General features: G+C 39.7%; 2 protein-coding genes across 4 annotated transcripts; one reads left to right on the top strand and one right to left on the bottom strand.

The window, feature by feature from the left end:
- Positions 1-866: 866 nt before the first annotated feature.
- On the bottom strand, positions 867-9168 carry LOC113029908 (cAMP-responsive element modulator). Of its 2 annotated transcripts, XM_026180924.2 has the most exons (6): positions 9042-9168; positions 7448-7564; positions 7121-7294; positions 6826-6915; positions 2629-2773; positions 867-1878 (listed from the first exon to the last, which is right to left on the bottom strand). In XM_026180924.2, exons 2-6 carry the CDS (start codon positions 7515-7517, stop codon positions 1734-1736), a joined length of 624 nt encoding a protein of 207 aa, XP_026036709.2. In that variant the 5' UTR covers positions 7518-7564; positions 9042-9168; the 3' UTR covers positions 867-1733. The 2 variants fall into 2 exon arrangements, with proteins under 2 accessions (XP_026036709.2, XP_026036710.1); XM_026180925.2 differs by lacking the exons at positions 6826-6915; positions 7121-7294; positions 7448-7564; positions 9042-9168 and adding an exon at positions 4364-4520.
- A 115-nt stretch (positions 9169-9283) lies between these two features.
- On the top strand, positions 9284-23904 carry cul2 (cullin 2). 2 transcript variants are annotated; one of them, XM_026180134.2, is made up of 21 exons: positions 9284-9422; positions 10797-10935; positions 11290-11392; positions 11477-11571; positions 14011-14116; positions 14345-14427; positions 16110-16206; positions 16462-16572; positions 17435-17597; positions 17745-17869; positions 19386-19493; positions 19604-19663; positions 19759-19887; positions 20052-20138; positions 20248-20400; positions 20491-20568; positions 20657-20723; positions 22333-22535; positions 22639-22740; positions 22856-22972; positions 23204-23904. In XM_026180134.2, the coding sequence occupies exons 2-21, from the start codon at positions 10817-10819 to the stop codon at positions 23333-23335; spliced, it is 2238 nt and encodes a 745-aa protein (XP_026035919.1). In that variant the 5' UTR covers positions 9284-9422; positions 10797-10816; the 3' UTR covers positions 23336-23904. The 2 variants fall into 2 exon arrangements, with proteins under 2 accessions (XP_026035919.1, XP_026035918.1); XM_026180133.2 differs by lacking the exon at positions 9284-9422 and adding an exon at positions 9700-9835.
- The last annotated feature ends 171 nt before the right edge of the window (positions 23905-24075 follow it).

The raw sequence follows: 24075 nt of genomic DNA, 5'->3' as shown, positions 1-24075 counted from the left end.
GTTTTAATTAGGATGTAAGATGTACCTGCACAAAGCATTTGATCTGATAGCATAGGTCAGGTATGCAAATGCAGCATTTAAACTCAAAACAGCTGTATTATACTGTTCCCAAATAGTGGATTCTTTTCTCTCTGACGATGGAAGTGTTTAGAGACTGGACAGGAATAAGGTTTCACAATAGGCCCAGGTGCAAGGCTGGTCTCAGTGATACTGGATTCTTTCCTTTGTTGCTTTGTTACTAGGTCTCTGAGGCAAATTACACATAGGAGTGACACAAGCACTGCACAATCAAGATCCCTCATTGCTATCCACGAGTCCCTTTTTTCTCCTTCCATCCTGTGAGCTGGTTAAATATCAAGCACAGATTCTTAATATTTTCCTTTTTAGAGCAACAATTTCTCAATTTGCTAAGCATGAGAATAGCGCTACTAAAGAGAGCAGGAAAATATTTCCTTTCCGTTGGCACATCTGTGTTCCACTGGTTGTGGTTTAAGAAAATGTGCTTAAGAGCACTCTCTAATCTTCCATTCGTCCATTAAAAGTGCAGCTCTTCCACAAAATGTCTGTCACCTGCAAAAATGCAACAAAAGAGAGGAAATGACTGTGCTTTATTAGTGACAGTCTCAGTATCAAGGTGAGCCATCACCATCAGTGAAGAACGGAACGTCATGTTCCAAGCAGAAACCCAAGGCTGAGACTCAGAGTGGCAGCGTCTGCTTTAATGGAACTTTAGCTTATAAGGTCCGTGAGGCCTTTCGTCTTATCTCTCTAAGCCCAAACTAATAGCAAATGAACTCCCGTTGACTAGTTTTAAGTCATATGCACGTCTTTAACATTTACTGCATGTGAGAAGAAAGACACAGAGAGGCTGAACGAGAATTTTATTGAAGTGAAAACATTCCAAAAGGCCTTCACATGGGTTCTGACGATTCTTAACGTGCTGCAGAGGAGAAATGATACACCAAGAATCCAGCAGCTAATATGTCATTAAAAACAAATGAGCAACTGTCTCACGACTAGAGTGTTAAATTTAATCACAGATACAGATGCAAAGGGAACAAAAAAAGGAAACGACAAGTTAATGCAAATGTATCAAAAACAGATATTTTTTCTAAACATACACTCAGCTCTGCTGCAATATCCCAAAAATATAGAACAATGTGCAGCAAAACCTGCCCGAATAAATAATAATGCCACTGGTTAGAGGCATCGGACCTTCTAAAATCAAACAAAATTTAAAAAACCCCCACAAACTTTGTGAAGCCCTGAAGATCACATGAACCCTGATATTTGAAAATTTGGCTTCTGGCAGCATTTTTCTCCCTGAACAGTCCTCCAAACAAAGCCATCACAAAGACTACCAATTAATGGAGTATTTGAACAGACCCACATCATAATATTGTAAAGCAATGCGGTTAAGGTAACGCAAAGCCATTGCTGACACGTTCAGGTTTAACCTCCGCTGTTGGACATTCTGATCCACATAGGGCCTACTTCCTCTAGAAGCCTGGCTCACAAATACTCACTGATATCTCCTGAAACAAGCTGCATATTTCAGCTGCTGCTGGTGCATGGATAATTCAGAGCCTGAAACACCGACATCATTGTGTAAACACATTTAATTAGCAACTACAAAGGGTGTGTGTTCGTTGGAGTGCGTGTATATGTACACAGAGTCCTCAAGATAGGCCACAGAAACAAACCGACACAGTCCACACAATCCCGATTCCCCATCACTCCACTTTGTGACGATAGATGTCTTTTAAGGCTCTAAGCTCTTCTATCAGAGTCTTATTTTGATTTTCCAGCACGGCCACGCGATTCTCAAGGCACCTGACATATTCCTTCTTCTTCCGCCGACACTCACGGGCAGCTTCCCTGGAAGCAGTGGACAACAGAGGACTCATTAAAGCTGTTAATCTGAGAACAACACATACAAAAAGCCTACCACGAAAGGTTAAGATGATTATCTTTTTGAAGGCGTTACCATTCAAAAACCTCCAGGCTAGGTCTTTTACATCACAGCCAACCAAAGGAGGATCTTACAAAGTAAACAACGATTCACTGATAAATAGCCGATCATAGTAAAAGCACAGTGTAGGGAAGAAATGCAGGAAAAAAGACAACCAAGAAAAGCTGGCATTGGAAACAGCTGTTTACAGCAAGCACATAGTCAACGCACAATGTAGAGTACTCTGTTTGCTCACCGGCAAATCACTATTATCCACATAACGCGTATACGTATATATGCGCACAAAATTTGACATTTTAACCTCCATGTGAGACAACTCACTCCACACACCAAACACAGGACGCAGAGAAGGTAACGTGAGGACAAATAAGAATTAGAAGATAAAGAGTGTGGATGAAGGGGAATTATGTGGTGAACTAATGACGTGCTATAAAACTTATTATTACATGGACATGTCATGTATTATCATGCAGATGATTGTATATTATACAACAGACACAGCAGGAATGAGAGAAGATATATTCCCCAAGGATATACTTTGAATCTATCCAGCTGACACTGGATTATTTAAATTGTTGTTGTTACTGTGTTGGCACGAATGCCTTATTATCTGGGTTATATTGTCCAAGAGAATGAATGTAAGCACTCCTCTATACCTGTTCTTCATCAAGCGCAGCTCCCTCTTCTGTAAGGCATCCTCTATAAGTTTCTGGGAGCTGTGAGCACTGGGCCCTGCGACACCCTGAGGGAGGCTGGAGGTGGGGTTACGCAGCTGGCAGCCAGTCAGGTCACCAGGGGTACCTAGGGAGACGCAAAACAACACATCAGACTCAGAGCTTTGGTCATACGTTTTAGGCTAACAGTTTACATCCTTAATAGACAGAATGTTTATTAATGAAACTGTATTTTGCAGTTTTTCATGTAAAATAAAAGTTCAGTATGACACTTGATTGAGTAGCTTTGCAGAACCACTTTTAGCAGCAAGAACTTTAAGTAATCATTGCCTGACTTTATCTGCCTGTTACATCATTTGATTAGCAGCAGCTTACTGCTACTTACCCTCTTAATTCCTATGGACACAGTAAGGCAACACAGTAAGGCTGTACTCATGAAAGATGACACTTACTGATGGCAGGAATCAGCTGTTATGTAATGTAAATTTTTCGCTTGCTTAAATTATTAAATCAAAAGCCGGAAGACTTTTGTTGCAGTTGGTTGAGTAGCTACAGTTGCTATCAGAGCTACTGGAGTTAGAGATCCAGTAACAAGCAACATCTTTAACTCTTTTCCCCATAAAGACAGAATTTCACGACCTGTACCCTTAGTGATGACTTTTGACACCTCAGTATATGTCAATAAAGACCAGCAGGCATTCAAAGGGGTAAAGAGTTAAAACTGGTAGTGTGGAACGGCCTCTTTCAAACCCAAAATCATAATCTAATTTTCACATTTTTATTCAACATCAACATGCTATCTATTTATTTTAGATCGACAAAAATAAAGCACAGCGTGAATAATCCTGGAACGCGTTGTAACTGCAAGTTCCCATTAAACAGAATTCAGATTTTAAATGGTTTTATCACACGCTCACCCAGTATGTTGCTTAACGCTATAATAAGAAACAGAAATAATTAGAGCATGAGTGACTCGGTTGTATGTATTCTGACAAAATCTTATCGAATCAAGCCAGCGTGTGATGCTGCGAGAGAAACAGACACTGAGAGACGGTGCCATTCCTGTCCACTTCTCCTTCTGTTCATTGTTTGGTCAGCACCAGTAGGACTCATTAATTCTCTGACATGTTGGAACTGCGAAAAGAGCCGTATGTAATCACAGTGTGGCCAGCAGCTGACGTCAGTGTGCATCTTATTCATTGGGTGCATGTGCATGTCGCTGCTGGGGGGCTTGTTCCAGGAAGAGCAGTGACGTCAGCCGGTGCTGCTATGTGCTCTGAGTGGGCAGAGCGCCGAAGCATTTCACAAAGAGAGAGAGAGGCAGAGAAACAGAGAGACACAGGCAGATCCTGTGAAAATGTTTCCTCCGGAGCAATCTTGATGCAGCTGACCGTGGAAAACGAGGATAATCTCTATTTCTTTCAGATCATCCGGTACTTTTCTCAGAGGACCCTACTTGTGACGTTATTTTGAGGAAGTTACTGATCTTAACTGAGCTGGTTTGGGGAAAAACTGACTGAAAACATATAAAGAAGAAAAAAGCAAGCATCACAATAATCTTTTTTTTTTCAGTCTAAAAGCTTCTAACTTATTTTAACTGTGAATTTTCCCACTCACCATAAACTCACGAATCTCACTAACTCTTAAAGAGACAGTCCAACAAAACAACAATCTGAAAACGCACTCTCACAAAGATCCGGTAATAAAAGAGACATACCTGTTTCTGTCTCATCCCCAGTCACAGCCATACTGTATACGCTCCCAGCTTTTCCAAGAGAAACTGCCCCTTTCAGAGTCTTCTCTCTCACTGAAACATTACCACGGCCAACAGTGGAGCTGTGTGTGTGCAATTTACAATTAGAGGCATTGACATCACCATGACATCACTGGCCTCCTGATGTCAACAGTATGGTTTGCTCTCTCCCGACACAGTGCTATGAGTCAGGGGCTCTGCTGTTTGTCTTTGGAGAGGAATTTTTTATCAGCTAGACTGAAGCGCCTCTTCAGCTCCGAAGCAAACAGCCAGCTGAAAGCACAAAGTATGACTGCAATACTGAAAACCTGCTTTCTCAAAGCAGAACAAAAAGTCACCAGTGTGTGATAGGAACTCTTATTTTATGTCAAATCTTCACATTTGTACTTTTATTCAAATTAGATCTATACAGTAAATAGACAGGCTACTGATATCGATAAAGTTATCGATTGAACAAATATAAATAGCTCTCCTCCTTCTGCCACAGCACCTTCCATACCCCAAGCTAAAGGAGTTGGCTCCCCCTGCAGGCATCACAGAGGTATGATCTAAGTAATTGGAATGATGTAAAAGCTTGATGACGTCTGTACGTGTGCATTTCTCCCAAATTTCTGTTACTTTCTCAGTCATTTGAGTTGGCGGGGAGTTACTGGTGGAGGAAGCACTTAGATCCTTGACTTAAGTTGAATTTGCAACCTCACTGTAAAAACACACAGTGAGAGAAGTGAAAGCTAAAGTGTTAAGTATTCAAATGGACTTTTACACTGTCCAACTTTGGATCATTATGTGATTAACACACAGAGAGATGTACATAAACATGCTTCGGCTCGAGGTGGAGTTTGTTCTTTCTTTTTATGCTCTTTTGGAAATGCATCATATTTCAAGATCATCGCAAATTTTGCAGGGTGGTAAGTCATCAGTAGCGCGGAGAATAAAGAGTGAATAGAGAATCGGAGAAACAGGCTGAAAATTTGAATACTGTATAAGTTGGTATGGAGGCCAAATATAGACTATGAATAATGAAACCTATCTGCTGGACTTTGAATCTCATCTATCTTTCAGATGATTTAAGATAAAAACGTAAATATAAAGACACTGATCTATCTGATTTTCTCTTATTGGTGTTGTTCCTGCATCATCATAATAATGCTGGTCCAGTATCAACATGGAAACTGACCAATCACATTGCTGTGTGATAGCTTTGGAATGCGGTGGAAAATGGAAAAAAAGCTTTTGCTTATATAAAACTCTCTTCTGAAACAAATGGTAAGGATTTCAAGTGTTTTCTTTATTGAACATAATAATAGTGCATTATCAAATTCAGTTTTCTGCTAGTCAAATTTGGTCACTTGTGTTGGTTTGCTTGTGATAGTTTTTATAGCATTAGCTAACTTCTTGGCTTATGCTAACTGAATACTCAGACAACCTGATTGGTCAGTTGATGGACTGGCGAGGTGTCTGCAGTAGTGCGGATGCTCTACCTGTGGTGAAAAGAGAGCTAAGCATGAAAGCAAAGCTGTCAATATACAGGTTGGTCTACATTCCAACCCTTGCCTATGGTGACGAGTTGTGGCTAGTGATCAAAAGAATGAGATCACAGATACAAGCAGTGGAAATTTCCTCAGGAGAGTGGCCGGGCTCAGCCTTAGCAATAGCAGCTCGGTCATTTTTGAGGAACTCAGAGTAGAGCTGCTACTCGTCCACACTGAAATAAGGCAGTTATGGTGGTTCAACATCTTACTGAGATGCTTCCTAGCCACAATCTACGTGAGGTTTTCCAGCCATCATAGTGGGACGAGTCATGGGGGCAGAGCCACAACATGCTGGGGAGATTACATTCCTCAGCTGGCTTAGGAAAGCCTTGATCTCCCCAGAAGAGCTGGAGGAGGTGGCTTGGGAGAAGGATGTCTGACTGTTGCTCTTCCTACCTGGACCTGGATAAGTGTCAGAAAGTGCATAGATGGATGGAAGATATAAAACTGAGTGAAAAAGGTAGCTTTCCTCACTCTGAAAAGTGTAGACAATGCCGGTTACAAAGGCTGGTTACAGAAAAGGTGATGGGACAACTTCCTTTGGCTTCCCCAGTAAACACTTTCCTGATGAGTTTATGCTCCCAATCCCTAGTGAGCATAGAGTATGCAAATCTACCAACAGAAAGGATACAATATTATCAGATAGTCAATTCTGATGTGTCTCATAGATGGTAACTACATACAAGGGCCTTATATTGACTATAACAAACAGTGTGTGGTTTTCCTGGAGCTTAATATTGTCCTCTGGCATTTATACAGTTCGTGTAGGAAATGCCTGTTTTTGCTTCTACAGTTCTTAGTCACCCAGTGTAGCAACTCAGCAGCAGCACAAGGGCAATCAGCTGCTACCTAGAAGTGATAGCATATCATTGAGAGCATCTCTGCTGTACTCACAGGTTTCTGGTGGAGGACTTGGTGTGCATGTGCTGGCCGTGGCAATTGATGCCAGCATCTGTGAACGGATTTGGAAGTTGACCGGAGTGCCTGTTAAAAAATAAAAGCTGAGGTTTAATGCATCACTGCTTTGTTTATCAGTTGCAGCACGAACATTCCCCCTCTTTAATATCTGTTTCTTGTTATAACAGAGATGTAAAAAAACTGCAGGAATCCAGAGGAAGCAGCACCATCCTGTCACTACTTTTGCTTTTGACACAAAAACACTCACATGAATCTGGAAATAAGGGGTTACCTGGTAAGGAATACGCAGTATAGGGGTGCAGTGCCCAATTCTGGATCCCTCCACAGCACTGAAGAGAAGTGCTTAATGGATACTGGAGTGCTTGTGTCCTAGTCATAGCCATCGATGGCAGGTTCTCTACCTTATTAGGCATTATCGTGGCAGGAACTCTTTGAAAAAGCCCATCTGGGATAGTAAAAAAGCCCATTACATATTAGCAGTTTGAGATGTCACAGGTTCAAATTATCTGCTCTAATTGTACTGAACTCATGTGATGGTAATGTTGTTTAGCTGGAGTGTGATAGTGATTTGTAAACTGTGTGATCGCGGCATGCTTACTGTTCTGTTTGCAGCTCTTTTGCTGGTCAACAGGCAGCTGATATTTCTCATCTGTCTTCATTTGATTCATTCTGAGAGGCACTGGTTCAATCGTAAATCACCTGTTTGTGCTAGTTCCTGGGGTAAACAGAAGAAGGTAACGTTACTCACATTAAGAAAATGAAATGAGAGTTGCATCTATGAGGAAACCATTGCCACATTGGCACCTCTTAGATGTACTTAGATTCTAGAGATATTGCACTTTAGTAAAATATGACGTGACGGTTTAGTCAAGCCCCCAGAAGAGATGACTCAACCAGTTCCTGGAGTTTATGAACCACTTCTCTATTTAGCCTCAGTGTTCAGCTTTGCATTATGCAAATCGGGGGTTTGAAGTATCGCGTGTGGTTTGCAGTAAGATATCCAGTACTGTGAAAATCAAGTCTTGAGCCACACCTCATTTCTTTGTATTTTTCTTGGAAAACAGGGAATGGCTGCAGTGATTTACTGAAACGTGTCTAAACATGCATGGAAATACGGTATATAAGCAAAATTAAAAAAGAAAAAAGTTATTTTCACGAACAGGCTTCTTAAAGGATATTCAAAGCTTGTCTTTTTATTTTTCTCTCTTTTTGTTCCCTTCCCTGTCAAGATGCTTCTTCCATAATGTCCAGGTCCAGCCTTTGGGGAGGCCAATCCATGACTGTTAGTGTTGCATTGTGTTTTTCAATCCAGGTATGCTTTTAATGTCACAGTCCAGTTATTATGTAATTTGGCAAACCTTTCTTATCTTAAGAATGGCTTTTTGACAGTCACCCTTCCACTTCTTCTTCTGTTTGCTATTTTGCAGTATCATTTTTTTAAAGACTGCAAGCACCATGCTGAGCTATGCTAAGCAATGCTAAATTTTCAGCTAATAGCTCTTTAGCTCTTTTCCAAAAATGCTATTTTATTCCTGTCAAGCTGTGTTATATCTGTATTTTGGATTTTGTTTTTTTCTCATAAATGGGACCAATTTACATGTTATTATACATGTTATAAATTACTGGAGTGCAAATAAAAAAGTGTCTAAATATCTAGTTTCAAATTGTTTTTTTTTTTTGCTGTTTTCACCTCTTCATCATTCATAGGTTAAAAAAATCCTCTGAAAATTATCAGGTTAATTATCAGACTAAATTGAAAATGAATTCAAAAAGCAACCAAAGAAACACTTTGAAAGACCCTTATTGGAAGTAAAATATAAAGAAAAGAGGGATACCTAAAGACTTTTACACTGCCCTGTAAGTAACATGTGCCAGATTTTGGTTAACAAAAATGGAACAAAAAGTGGACGACAGACACTGGCTCAGTTGAGATTTTGTTTCATATCAATAACCTTTTGCTGCGATCAGCTGCCACATATTTGGTAACCAATGTAAAAAGATGTTAAATGGTCATGTAAAAAACAATATCATGTTGGTCAAGCGTCCTGGCAACTAACTGATGTCTTAGCACATGTAAAGCATTTAGCTAGAACTAGAACTTGTTAGTAAACAAATATATTGTGCCGACATTGTACGGCCTGTATGTACACAATGCTGTATTTGTGTGAATGAGTCTTAAAAGAAACTCTTACCTTAGTAGATGATGATGATTAACTGACGGAGTTATTTTATTTATTTATTTATTTTTGGCGTGTGTGTGTATCGGTGAGCCCGTTAGGCAGTGTGTTTTTTCTCTTGCCCATTCTGATTGGTTGATTGGCTCAGTACGAACTGAAATTGTTATTATTCGAATACTGAGCTGTTAGTATCGTAAACCTATCAAGTGCAAGATAACGCCATTTTCAAACAGTTTACAAGTTTTATTTGATTAATTTTCTTCCACAATTATCAGGTTTGTGTCGGCTTTTACTGTGAGAATTGATTGATTGATCATACTTTATTCATCTCGAGGGAAATTGGAGCTTGGCTCTTGAGCTGCCTGGTAAAGGTGCTGCATATTTGTGAGACCTAAGGTAAACAAACAAACAAACAAACAAAAAAACACGTTTTCTAATACCAAAACATTTCCGATGATAACCCAGAGAATATGAAGAATATGACATTTTTGATGGTCAATCCCTAAGCAGTCGCCGTAGTTTGGGCGATACCATTTTAAATGGGTGTTCTCGTGATGTTGATTTAAGGGGTTTATTTTTATTACAAACAGATTTGGAATAAATTATTTAAAGTATTAAACTATTATTCAATACAAGTAACCACAGGGAATGGTAACAGTATATTTTATGACTATCACCCATCTTGATAATACATCGGCATCTAACAAAATGGTATAATCCAAGAGGTAGGGAAGACCTGTAAGTGAGACAAATCAAGCCTGTGACAGCGGAGAAATCGGAGTTTTATAACAAGTAATTACTGTACAGAGGTAAGTACTATCCAGGAGTCCTCGCTCGACCTTAGTGAACTGTTTTGTTTAACAGCAGCACCGTGTTCTGCCGAGCTGTCAGTGTAAATGTGGGAAAATTGTGAAGAAGATGACAGTTTTGCTAGCGATAGCTGAGCTACTGTTAGCTTGCTGCTAGCCGACTGCTAGCTGATTCACCAAAACTGTGCGGACTTGAGCAGGAAGAAGTTAGCTTGCTAGAAGCTAGTTAGCCTTTTAGCTCGCCATCCTATTTTGGGATTGGCATTCCGCTAGCTAGTAACCTTAACTTAGCTACGTTAAGCGCGACTACGAGAGGAATGTTTATTAATAATGCTTCGTTTTGTATGTCGGACATCTGTAAATGTGAAGTGGCTGATGATGTAGTAGTGTTTTCTGTGACGTGAAATTAAGTGATATGAATGACAAGAAATAACACTGGGCCCAGTTTCACCTTCTGGTCATGTAATCTGTGATGGTACCGGCGCACACCCTAGAAGCTGGTACTAATATTGCTAGGTAACGTGCTTAAGGATGTCTGCTACGTGATGCTGACACCAGTGCGTACCAAGTTTGACCGCTAATAATGACACAGTGAACTTGTCTATTCTGTTGATTTCATCTGTTGCTGCCAAACTGATCTGAACAGGCTGATGGTGTTGCACTCATTTTTGTTTGTCTACATATAAATTTTGCCCTAAGAGTAATGCTGTTTTCGTATTTGTATTATGGTTCATGTGAAAGTAAAAATAAACAGTCGAGAGAATACACCTTGCCATGATTTCTTTTATGTTGCCATTGCTACTGAGGCTGAGTTGACTGTTACTGTCATATATAAAGCAAAGTACACAGTTGCATCATTAATGAAGAAACGAAAGCCAGGAACTAAGCCCCTTATTTCTTCCTTTTTAAAATCTCTTTGCACACTCCTCTTTTCATGTGCTTTTTTCTGTCGTTCTCTTAGGCTAAAAGAGAAACTGTACAATGTCCTTAAAGCCACGGATGGTAAATTTTGACGAGACATGGAACAAGTTACTGACAACAATCAAGGCTGTGGTGATGCTCGACTATGTGGAAAGAGCCACTTGGAATGATAGGTTCTCGTATCCTTTATCAAATCAAATCAATTTTATTGTCACATCACATGTGCAGGTACACTGATACAGTACATGTGAGTGAAATTCTTGTGTGCGAGCTTCACAAGCAACAGAGTTGTGCAAAATATAAGAATGGCTAAATCTGAGACTAATCTGAGACTTTACCAGCTCGCTTCATGTTTAACCAATTTAGCCTGCAACATGAGATTTTTTTAAAAAGTTTCAGCACTGGGTTTGAGTGTAAATACAGATTTGCCAAAGCATTGTTGTCATTGTAAAATACATTTGTGTTTATTCATTTTTAATAGCAAATGTGTTTATATTTACATCCCTCACATTCTTCCTGAACATTGTCACCAGTGACATCTATGCCCTGTGTGTTGCATACCCAGAGCCTTTAGGTGAAAAGTTATACACAGAGACCAAAATCTTTCTTGAGAACCATGTTCGTCAGTTGTACAAGGTAAGCAAAAGTTCTTCTGTGCTTTTTCTTTGCTTATCACATCGCATTTCCTCTAAAGCTGCCACGCTTATGTGTGTATTTCAGAAAGTTCTGGAATCAGAGGAGAAGGTTTTAGTGATGTACCACAGATACTGGGATGAGTACAGTAAAGGAGCCGACTACATGGACTGCTTGTACAGGTAACATTTCTGCTTTTTTGTGTGTCTGTAATTTCAGTGTTTCAATTTGATATCAGTGAGTCACAGAGTTGATTTACACAATTTACTCCAGCCTTTTTTTCTTTTTATCTATAAACAAAATGTTTGTATAGCCTCTGTTGTTTGAGGTTGCCTGATTCAAACCATAAGCATGTCTGTAGTCGGTGTTTCACATTCACTTTTAACTGAAGGCATGAGTTCACCCAGGCTTCTGTGTTTGTCAAGTCCACTTGTTTGTTTAGCGTTCCTTAATGCAAAGTGTACTAATTCTGTTCCTTTACAAGGCTCAGTATTCCTGCCTTTAGTTTGTCCCTTAAAATATTACTTTGAATGTCGTTGTGTGAGGTGCCAAGAGGCTTTCGGTGTGTCTTTATTCACTCTAAATCAATATTCCCTTGTAGAGCTCTTAGATCTATTTTTATGCGTGCTACCCACCAGACTCCCTGTGCATACATATGCTTTTGTAATTTATGTCGGTCCAAGCAAGAGAGAAGAAAGTAAGGCGCTTGGCTTTAGTAGTGAATTTCTTCAGTTGTTAGCATCGAAGAGAGATGCTTATTATTCTTAACACATCAATTTGTGAAATACATGTGTAGTTGCGTTCAGTTTGGACTGAATCAGAACAGACTTTGTTAACTTGTAAGTTTAGCTTGCTGGATTGAGCAGGCGACTGATGAGCTGTAAGACTGCTGCAGAGTTCTGGGTTCAAATCCACCTCAGGCCATTTGCTGTGCGTCTTCTTATCCTCTCTCTCTTTCTCAGCTTTCCTGGCAATTCTGAACTATCCTGTTATAATCAAAGGAACAAAAAATGCCCCAAAATATATATAAAAAAAGAACAACAACAGCAATAATGACTATTTTATTTCTACAGTTCTGCTCTCCAGCAGTTACTGGTACTCAACACTAGCTGGTATATTGGCAGGTTGACTTACAGTCAGAGTGAATGAGAGAAAACAGGCCGAATGTCACAGGCAGGCTGCACAGCTGTGAAATATAATATAATAGCTGTGCGCTATTTAAGGTGGACTAAATTAGCCATCATGGATTAGAGCTTGAAAGCAGTTGTCAGTTTGTCTGGAAGTTGTCCTGCTGTGCTAACTCAGTTTTTGCTTTGTTTGTCAAATACTAAGGATTCATTCATTTGTACGCAACTCAGGCTACAATCCTCCTTCCTCCCATTCAGCTTCCTGACTGACTTGTGGCTTCACTAGTGCTGAAACGTTAAGAAAAGTTCAGCACTTCAAGTGCTTGTGGCCAGCTAGTCAAATCATTTTGAGTAATGAAAGAGTGTTGTAGCTGCTTGTCCAGCTTATCGATTTACATCAAAATTAATAAGAAATGAACATTATGGTGAGTAATTTCCCTGAAGCAGCGTATACATATGAATCCTCCCTAATAGCAAATGCATTCAGAATTTGATTATCTGTCATATAAATTAGTTGTACTACAAACTGAGACGTCCTTGTAGCAGTGTTTGGTACTACTTGGTAAATAAATAAAACTTTTCCACTGATGTAAGTGTTAACTCTGGACTATTACTGACTCATTTACTGTTATCTTGTTCTTCTCATAGACATTACAGAACACAAGGGCAAACTCATTTTTGCTCAGTACTCAAATGTATCTGTTATAAACTGCTACCAGTAAGAGTAGATGATACAGTTGGGTATTGAAAATGTGAATAGGCACATTAAAAAGACCAACGCTTTGTTAATATTTTAACATTCCCCCAAAACAATTTTGAACAAATTGTGGAACAATTCAAAAACTTTTGACTACACAAAGTACTATTGCTGCTTTGATTGTAGTTTAATTACTTAATCTACAGTTTTTCAGTTCTTTTCTTTGTTTTTTTTTTTGTGTTTTTCAGTCAGAGCAAATTGGCTGAACAAGTAAATGAAGCTCAGCTTCAGTTTCTGCAATGTAAAGGGCAGTGGACACTGCCAGAGGATCTGGATTTCTTAAACTTCATCACTGTGAATGTTGGTTAACAGATCCAAAGATAAACAAATCTTTCTGAGCATATCCTGTTATGTGAGACCACCAAGCATTATTAATGTGTTTGACTAGTGTTGATAACCTTTTTAAAATCATTTTCTTGTCATTATTTTCGTAAATAATAAATAATGAAAGTGCAACTAGACTAAAAAAAGCTTTTACAAAATATAATGGGAGCATTGATTACTGTCTGGATATTGTGTTTCACTCATTAATTTTGAGATAAATAACCACAGAGTGAGCAACCAAGAGGTTAACCAAACAATACCAGTAACACACAGCGTCTATGAGTGAATGAAAACGGGATGCATTTGTCAGCAGCATTTTAGTGTTTCTTCAGAAAACATGAGGCCTGTGTTTATTCCTCCTTCCAATCTTTGCGATGCTTTAAACATCTTGAATATCTCCCCACATTGTTCAGGTACCTCAACACTCAGTTCATCAAGAAGAACAAACTAACAGAAGCTGACCTGCAGTATGGCTACGGGGGAGTGGACATGAATGAGCCGCTTATGGAGATCGGAGAGGTACTAAGCATTGGCATAAAAACCTTTGCTGCACATCTATTTTTCAATGGGTGCTGGGATTATATTAGATGGAGATAAGGGGAGTGCTTATAATGGACAGATTGGCAGGATTCAGTATCAGTGTTCTGTTGCATAGGCCTACATTTCTCCTTTCACTACCCTTCTAGATGTAGGATTTGTCTGTGCTGAAGCAGAACTAATATGCTGTCTTTTTGTTTTTCTTTGCAGTTGGCATTAGATATGTGGAGGAAGCTAATGATCGAGCCTCTTCAGGCTGTCCTCATCCGGATGTTGCTAAATGAAATCAAAAAGTATGTTTATTCTAATTTCTTTTCTAAAAATTTCTTTTCTTTTCTTTTTTTGCCAAAAACAGTCTGTTGTAAATATTTTTGCTGTCATCTATTCCATCATTTGGCCTTGAGTTCAGTTACTGTAGTGGCTGTCTTCCAGTCCCTATATAGAGTAACTGTCTTTTGGGGAAGTTTGTAAAATGTGTCAGCACAATATGCCTGAGAAGATTTAAGTGCGAATCTTTAATGACAGTCTTTTATTGAAGCATTGTAAGGCATACATGTTTACTGACTTATAAAACCAATAAGAACTGGGTGCACTAGTTTGATTTTATTTAGGATTTTCTCCAAAATATACCTGCAGGCTGAACTACACAAACCTGCACTAATATTAGGTAAATGTCCCTCAGCAAGTTGCACCTCAGCCAGATGCTTTTGGTAGCTGTCAGCAACATTACCAAGCTTCTGACGTGATTCTGGCTGGATTCTGATCACTCTCTTTGGCAGAATTCAGAGAGTTCATTTCAGTTTGTTTGTTTCCTGGCACAGTCCCGGCTTTTTATTTCATATCAGTTCAATTATATTCCTCTGGTGCCTCAGTGCCCTTTATGTTGTAAGGTAAAGATCTACAATAATACAGTGAAAACCCTCAACAGTGGGAAATGGAGAAACTCTCTTTTAACTGGAAGAAACTTAAGACAGAACCAAGCTCAGGGAGGGGCAGCCATCTGCCATGACTAGTTGGGGGTAAAGGGAGGGAGATGGGACAAAAGACAGGCAGAGTGGTGCATAAACACATGGAAAATGAAAAGATTTGAGTGAAGAAGAAATGCAGTGCATCATGGGAAGCCTCAAGCATCTAAGGGAGGGTTCAGGGTCACCTTATCCAGCCCTAACTGTAAGCATTATCAAAACAGAAAGTTTTAAGTTTAATTTTAAAAGCAAAGGGAGTGTCTGTCTCCCGAATTCAAACTGGGAGCTGGTTCCACAGAAGAGGGAAGACTCTGCCTCTCATTCTACTTTTAAATACCCGAGGAACCAAAAATAAGCCAGCAGTCTGAGAAAGAAAGAAGGAAAAACGACACGTTCTAGTCAGTTGTACTCAATCGCTAACTAGAAAGCACGGCACCATTAAATGAAAGATTTAAGTGAATGTGTGGATATTTTCCACCATGTGTGAATTAGAGAAAATCCCAAATTAATCCAAACTTGTGCAACTCTTAGTTTTGAAAGTCATTAAAGATGTACAGTCATTCCATCCTGGAAAATGAACTCTTCGAAGAAATCATTAAAAGCCCCAAATTGCCATGACATTCATGCTCATGGTGAGTGTAGGTAAACTTCTGGCACCAGCTGCATGAGTCAGTTGCTTTCACATAGTTTTGTTAGTGTTGTAATACTTGTTCCGTGTTTCATAAGTCTTTCCCCTTAAAAATACCCTCCATGTTTTAACGATTAAACAGATGACTAAAACTAACATGGACACTAAACATTTCAATAATAATATAAACTAAACTGAAATGAGCAACTCTACCTCACTAAGAAAAGAAAAAAACTCAAGTACTGGATTGGCATCCTTAGTCTGGATCCATGATCTTTATGAACTATTTACCATATGCTAAGGGAAAAAAAATGAGATCTGCTAATTTTAGCTCAAGGCAATTTAGTTAAACATTTCAAAAAACCTTCCCCTTCTCTGACAGTGATCGTTGTGGTGAGAATCCCAACCAGAAAGTAATCCATGGGGTCATCAACTCCTTTGTTCATGTTGAACAGTACAAGAAGAAGTTTCCACTAAAGGTGAGGCAACAAATAACAGCTCAGCCATCCAATTCCTACAGTTTTGTTTTGGGATTTTTTTGTTTGTTTGTTTTTGTGGGGGGTTTTTTAGGATTCATATTTTCTGCGCCATACGAACAATGTAGCCAACTTTCACAGCCATGAATACCACTAGTTTTGTGTTTCATGGAGTACGAAGCAGCCTTTTACATAGACCAGTGTATACATATTAAACGATAACTCCTGTGCATGCCACGTTCTCTTCCTATGCTGCAGTTTTATCAGGAAATCTTTGAAGGGCCATTTCTGACCAAAACAGGAGAGTATTACAAACAGGAAGCCTCCAATCTACTGCAGGAATCCAACTGTTCACAGTATATGGAGAAGGTAAGCTAAGATGGACAACAGATAGTAAAAGTATGTGAACGCTGGATGTGTTCCAGGATGAACATGAGCGAACAAGCTCCTGTAGTTGAGCATCGCTTTAAACGTCTTGATATTGTTGAGCTTTCTTGTGTTTAAGAAGTCAAAATGAAGCTCAGTTGGTTTGGTTTTAGTCACTCTTGGATTTCTAATGACTATCACTGCATCTTTCTGTGAATGATTGCGTGTATGTGTGTGCACCACCATCCACAGGTTATTCATATCAACTCATCAGTTCCTGTCAGTCTGGTGACATAAGAGTTTTAATGTGAATATTAGCTATATCATTAAATCGCTAAAGCTGATAACAGGATTTCCTGGGCCATGTCTGCTACCATGACACCATTTCTCTGTCACTTAGTCACTGCAGTAATCACATTTATGCTGTACGTTTGTCCCTTGAGCCTGTAAACAGGGTCATCATCAAGGTCAAGCATTCCCATTTGATAGATCAATATATGATATGACTGCGAAAGAGCAGCAGCAGACTCTATAGTACTATAGTGTCCTTGTGCTTCCTTATCTGACCCAGTTTACAACTATGTGTAGGAAAAAGTGTTGTTTGTCCTTCTTTGTTATCGGCTACGTGTTTCCTGAAAGAGCTTTATAACGTCTTTTAAGGAGTGTTTCAGATTAAGATGTTTGTTTTGCCATTAAGTGTATAGGTGTATATTTATTTTTTCCTGTAAAATATAACGGTGTACAGGTATAAAACCCATCTCCTTTTTTAAAGTGCTGATAATCATGGACCTACAAATGATTTCTTCTGTATTTGATTTGAAACCAAGCTACCTGCCCTTTTGATCACATCTTTCTTTTGTGGCAGGTGTTAGCACGGTTGAAAGATGAAGAAGTGAGATGTCGGAAGTACCTGCACCCCAGCTCCTACGCCAAAGTCATCCATGAATGCCAGCAGAGGATGGTGGCAGATCATCTGCAGTTCCTACACGGGGAGTGCCAGAACATCATTCGGCAGGAGAAGAAAGATGGTTCGTCCGCTTGTGGTTTTTTTGTTTGTTTTGTTTTATGGCTCGAAGACAGTGTTTATCACCAAATTAATTATATACACTCTCACAAAGTACGCACTTCTAATGTGAAAATCTGTGTAATGTGAAACGTTGTGTCATTTTGTCCAGACATGGCCAACATGTACACCCTGTTACGGGCCGTGTCTAATGGGTTGCCGCATATGATCCAGGAGTTGCAAGTCCATATCCACAATGAGGGTATCCGAGGAACCAGTAACCTCTCTCAGGAAAATGTTAGTATTACACCTGTCTACATTCGTATGCCTGTCTCTACTTGTACATACAACACACCTAAGCAATTGCCAATGACAGCAAAGAGGGAGTTGATTGACATGTAAAAAAAAAAAATTGGAAAGTGCATCAGAGGAAAACTAGTCTGGAATACCTGGTAGTGGTCAACCATCTCTTCCTCTGTGGATGTACCTTTAGATGTTTCTTTAGGAATTAGGAATTACCTTAACCAATGGCAAATTACCAGATCACCAAGGACTGTTGCATTATTTATGAGGTAAAGAATCAAGTATATAAACAAAACTAAAACCCTCAAACTGAAAACTACACATGCTGAGGTTGAAGCGTGTTATGCAAATGAAAGCTGAAGCGCTGTAATTAGCTAAGACATTCCAATGAGAAACTGCATGCTTAAAAATGCTTTGGTTTAAAGTACAGTAAGCTCGTCGCCTTAAAGTTCAGTTAAATTGTATATCTGACTTGTTAGTAACCAGATTGTCACTAATATGTACGATGGCATAAGTGTTTTACAATACTAGGATTTCAATCTCCATACCAGTACCAGTTTGAACATTCTGTAAAAGTGAGCTTTGAATAAAGTGTGATCTTTGTTATGATAAAACAACGAAGAATTTTAAAGCTGCCTACAAAAACATAAGAAACACATTTTAATAAATTATTGTGAAAGTAGAAAAGTTCAAGTTTGTCATCTTGTCAGTATCTGACTGTAAGTTCTCTGTTCACACTGCTCCACCTCAGTCCACAGCTCTTTACATCCTCAGCTCTGCTCTTTAGCACTGAAACCATCCGATTTGGCTGCCCTGCTCCGGTTTCTCTCTTTATTTGCTCGGATTAGTTCTCCACACTCTGGGTTCTCTGCTCAGTTCAGCTACAGTTGCCCCGCTGCTCTGCACAGCCAGCAACCCACCTGGTTCTTAATGTGTCTGTAATCCTTTCTGTCACAGCTCAATATTCAATCTTTGACCCCTTCAACCTGCAATAATTATTTATCTTGTATCTAACTGTGGTCTATTTGTTTCTACGTTAATGATAACAAGTGGCTAACGTGACTGTCAAGTAATTAGTAATAGTTAAATGGCTAATTTTAACATGTGAGCTGGCCAAGTTAACATTTGTGCTAACTATTTAACTAACTGTTAACTAATTCAGTGTTGTCGAAACAGGAGCTTTACAGACCTCTGGAACTGTCGATCAGTGTTTTTTGAATTTTAACTACTTTAGCTGTTAGTGAGCGGAGGATCTGTGCCTGACTGTAGCAGTGCTGTGTGAAGTTGTGCTGGAAGAGGCTAAGATGGCACTGTTGGTATCAATATTATTGCAAATGATGATAATTTGATAAGTTGACATACATGATCCCACTTTTTCCCTCAAATAATTTAATTACGTTTACATTTTTAGCTGTCCATTGTTTTTAGCATTTTTTGTTTGTTTTTTCTCTATCGTTAAAAATGTCTGTTACTTATACTGCTTTGTCTTTCTCCTGCTACCCCTCCCTAGATGCCAACCCTGTTTGTGGAGTCAGTGCTAGAAGTTCACAGTAAATTTGTTCAGCTCATTAACACAGTTCTAAATGGAGATCAGCACTTCATGAGTGCCCTCGATAAGGTATCAAACTCCTCACGGTCTTATTGAATGTACAAGTGTGTGTTTATTTTCATTTCTCTCACAATTCAAGTCATTTGACAGCCAGTGTTTATTTGATGTCTCTTTCTCAGGCTTTGACGTCTGTGGTTAACTTCAGGGAGCCCAAGTCCATCTGCAAAGCCCCTGAACTCGTGAGTACGCACATAGACACAAACACACATAGCATCACGCAGTGCTGTACCCCATGCCTTGACCAGGTCATGTCCCTCCTTGTGTTTCTGTCCAGCTGGCGAAATACTGTGACAATCTACTGAAAAAGTCTGCTAAAGGAATGACAGAAAATGAAGTGGAGGACAAGCTGACCAGCTTCATCACAGTGTTCAAGTACATAGATGACAAGGACATTTTTCAAAAGGTAACAAGAAGGCGTATTAGAAAAGGAGAAAAAAACACATTTTGACATAACAACTCAGCCCTGAAGTTTGATTTTGAGCTGAAAATAGTGGTGTTCATTTTAATATCTTCAGTTGTCCCAAAATATACATTGTTTGTCTCTCTTTTTTTTTTCCTTTTCTACAGTTTTACGCTAGAATGCTAGCAAAGCGGTTAATACATGGTTTATCGTTGTCAATGGATTCAGAAGAAGCCATGATCAACAAACTTAAGGTAAATCCACAGCTGGACTTGTGATGTATGAGACACCTAAGGTTCTCTGTTTTGCTTCTCATTTGCCTTCTTTACTGCACCTCTGCTCATACTACTTCTTACCCTGCAGCAAGCTTGTGGCTATGAGTTCACCAGCAAACTCCACAGAATGTACACAGACATGAGCGTGAGTGCTGACCTCAACAACAAGTTCAACAATTTCATCAAGACACAGGAGACAGTGGTGGACCTGGGAATCAGCTTCCAGATCTATGTATTACAGGTCAGTAAACACAAATGCTTCACAATGAAACTTTAGCCTGTGTCCCACATTTTAATCTGTAATGTTGTGGTGTATGCTCTCGCTTGGCAGGCTGGAGCCTGGCCTCTCACACACGTCCCCTCCTCCACATTTGCCATCCCTCAAGAACTAGAGAAGAGCGTGCAGATGGTGAGGAGCGCTGCATAATACTCAAAGAGTGATGCTGATCAAAGGAGCACATTGTTGGACTAACCTTGTTTTCACCTTCCCTTTTCAGTTTGAGTTGTTCTATAATCAGCACTTCAGTGGGAGAAAGTTGACCTGGCTGCACTATCTCTGCACAGGTAACACAAATACACAAGAATTATGCAAGATGCGAGTATAACAAGGCACCATTTTCAGCACAAACAGGAAGCGTAACAGAAACGGGAGTACTGTTATGAAGGACCAAACTATATGTTTTTGTATGTCAGAGATTTGTTTCCCTGGAAGTGGGACATGTATGTGTGAAAATGATGCATACATCATTAGGATCGTGCACGGAATCTGTAACTTTACTTTCTTTTTCAATCCATTAAAGTGATTCCGTCAAACATGAGTCACTGTTACATGAAAACATCCCTTTAACCTTTGCAGAACAAGCCACAGTTGTCACATAGCAGTGATTTGATTGTACATTAGGTGACAAATAATCCTTGAAGCCAGAGTTTAGTGAATTGGCTCCTATATTTTGACAGGTAATATAAAGTAAAGTTACGTCCTGTGTACGCTCATCAGGCACAACATTATGCTCACCTGCCTAATATTGTGTCACCTTAGTCCCCTTTTTGATGCAAAAACAGCTCTAACCTATCGAGACATAGACTCTACTAGATCCCTGAAGGTGTGCTGTGGTACCTGCACCAAGATGTTAGCAACAGATCCTTTAAGTCCTGTAAGTTGTGAGGTGGGGCCTCATTGAATCTGACTTGTTTGTCCAGCACATCCCGCGAATGCTCGATTGGATTGAGATCTGGGCCAAGCCAACATCTCAAACTCGTTGTTGTGCTCCACAAACCATTCTTGAACTGATAATTTGAGCGACAGTAGCTCATCTATTGGATCGGACCACACAACCAGCCTTGGCTCACCACTTGCATCAATGAGCCTTGGCCACCCTTGATTCTGTCTCTGGTTCACTATTGTTTATTCCTTGGACCACTTGTAAAACATCAACCCTGAGGACAAAATGTTCACTTGTTTCCTAATATACCCCACCCACTAGCAGGTGCTATGATGAAGAGAAAATCAGTGTTACTCACCTCACCTATTAGTGCTCATAATGTTATGCCTGATTGCTGTATAGTCACAGGAACACACCCATACAGACATCAGTAAACAGATTTATCAGTTATTCAACAAGAGTTCACTTCAGACAGGTTCCATATGCTCTCAGACCATGACCCATTCTGGGTCAAGATGATGGATAATCATTTTAAAGTTATCACTCTCCACTTGAGAGACGTTTGTGGTATGTAATAATCTCTGAAGAACATATTAAACTTTACACATCAAACTTTAGCTCCTCTTAGCATTTTGAGATTAAAGTTGAATCCCATAAGTCTGGTTCTGCACTCACTGTAAGGTCGACGGACCTGTGTTTGTGCTGAGGACGTGTTTCGGTTTTGTCCAGTGTGCAGTTAAAAAGCCCGTTTAACACATGTAGACTTTATTTTCATCATTTGTGGTACCATGAGATCAGTTTGAGCAGACTAAGATGGGACCTGCAAATGGGTGTCTCATGCCAGAAGTTGCATGATTATGGTTTGGCGAAATCTTCGAAACAAACTTCTAGTGAGATAAGCAGTTGAGGATGCAGGACAAGCATGCACGGAGGTGAATGAAGGTAGTAACAAGCAGCGAGCTGGACTCATGCTAACTGACAAATGCAAATGTAATTTGTTTCCTGCACAGGTGAAGTAAAGATGAACTATCTATCCAAGCCCTACGTTGCCATGGTGACCACCTACCAGATGGCTGTGCTGCTGGCCTTCAACAACAGCCAAACAGTGACCTATAAGGAGCTGCAGGATGGCACGCAGATGAATGAGAAGGAGCTACAGAAAACAATAAAGTCCCTGCTGGACGTCAAAATGCTCAACCACGACTCACAAAAGGTGTCAGCTTTCATGTGGGATCACGTGGATCCCAAAGCTCAGCTAATATTCCATTAAGCACCAAGAGTGTTTTAAATTCAGAATCCTTTCCCTCTTCTCACAGGAGGAGATTGAAACCGAGTCGACGTTTTCACTAAATATGAGTTTCACTAGTAAAAGGACTAAGTTCAAGATCACAACGTCAATGCAGAAAGACACACCACAGGTCAGGCAAATAGATTTTGATCTGTCTCTGTGCTTTGTTATAAGATAACTGAGCAGTGTATATACATGTGTGTTTGACATTTAAAAACGTGCCCCCTGAATTGTCTCATGTTTAGGAGATGGAGCAGACGAGGAGCGCTGTCGACGAGGACCGCAAAATGTATTTACAAGCTGCTATAGTGAGAATCATGAAAGCCCGCAAGGTGCTCCGGCACAATGCCCTCATCCAGGAGGTGAGCAGAAGCTTTTGTCTCAAATAGGTTGATAGAAAGAAACGTACGTGCCAACAAGTCTTTGAGGTCAATGTCAGAGGGATTTACTTGGATTGAATGAATTGATGCTCGCAATGAAGGGCTGTTGGAAGCCCGAGGAGTAAATTTAGCATGTGCATAAGTGTTTTTAAATGGTTACCTGTTTTGAGATCATCTATATTTCTGCTTACATATGAAACTTCATGTGTCCAGGTCATTAATCAGTCCAAAGCCAGGTTCAACCCCAGTATCAGCATGATCAAGAAGTGCATCGAGGTGCTCATCGACAAGCAGTACATCGAGCGAAGCCAGACCTCGGCAGATGAGTACAGCTACGTTGCATAAGCAGAAGAGTCGAGCCACAGAAACACCCGCCCCTGTGACTGACTGACTGACTGACTGATAACAGGTTTAAAACACGAAACGGATTCCTTCATTCATTTGGTTTTGGACTGTCTGCTCCGATCCCCGTGCAGCAAAATAAAGCGAAACCGGTGCCTCCATCTTTGAAAAGAAGAAAAGTCATCGTGTCACGTCATCATCACTCATAAGGCTCTCCTCCCGAACCCTGCCCACTTTCTGATTTTTAAGCTGTTTACAACATCACCAGTGCCACGCACGTGTGCGTCAAAGAGAATGCCTGTAGCTGTTTGAGAGCGGAGAGCTGATAAACTACAACAGAAAATAAAGGAAAAAAGAAAAAATTGGAGACACTTTTAAAAGAAAATGCTTTCTTTTCTCACATTTGCCGTTGTTGTGTGTTTATTTTTTTCTTTGTTAAATGTATTAAAGTTAGGAAAACATTGTAATAAAATGTTATACTGATTATTGTATCTACTTTCAAATATAAAGACAAACATGATCCTGCTGCTTGTCAAATAAATGAATAAAAAACACAGATGGGTTTATGTAAAGGTTTGTGTAGTGTTTCCATTTCAGTGAGGGGGATAGATATAATCATTACAGGTAATGTTTTCTTGTTGTAGTTGTGTACACACTGTAAACACACTATTCGGATCAGCTGCCAGAAATATGCAGATCATCAATATATCACAAAAACACTGGAAAGGAAGCCTGCCATGTTT

This window comes from Astatotilapia calliptera, chromosome 9 (assembly GCF_964374335.1).
Source record: "Astatotilapia calliptera chromosome 9, fAstCal68.1, whole genome shotgun sequence".
Lineage (NCBI taxonomy): Eukaryota > Metazoa > Chordata > Actinopteri > Cichliformes > Cichlidae > Astatotilapia > Astatotilapia calliptera.
This window is presented reverse-complemented; position numbering and strand designations above follow the sequence as displayed.

Bases quoted from the DNA above. Each gene is read 5' to 3' on its own strand.
- cul2 (XM_026180134.2), top strand. From the start codon at position 10,817: ATGTCCTTAAAGCCACGGATGGTAAATTTTGACGAGACATGGAACAAG. The intron at 19,494-19,603 runs GTATCAAACTCC...TCTCTTTCTCAG, and splicing joins TCATGAGTGCCCTCGATAAG to GCTTTGACGTCTGTGGTTAA. The intron at 19,664-19,758 runs GTGAGTACGCAC...GTTTCTGTCCAG, and splicing joins TCTGCAAAGCCCCTGAACTC to CTGGCGAAATACTGTGACAA.
- LOC113029908 (XM_026180924.2), bottom strand. From the start codon at position 7,517: ATGAATCAAATGAAGACAGATGAGAAATATCAGCTGCCTGTTGACCAG. The intron at 2,774-6,825 runs GTGAGTACAGCA...GCGTCTCCCTAG, and splicing joins AAGTCCTCCACCAGAAACCT to GTACCCCTGGTGACCTGACT. The intron at 1,879-2,628 runs GTATAGAGGAGT...CACTGCTTCCAG, and splicing joins CTGCGCTTGATGAAGAACAG to GGAAGCTGCCCGTGAGTGTC.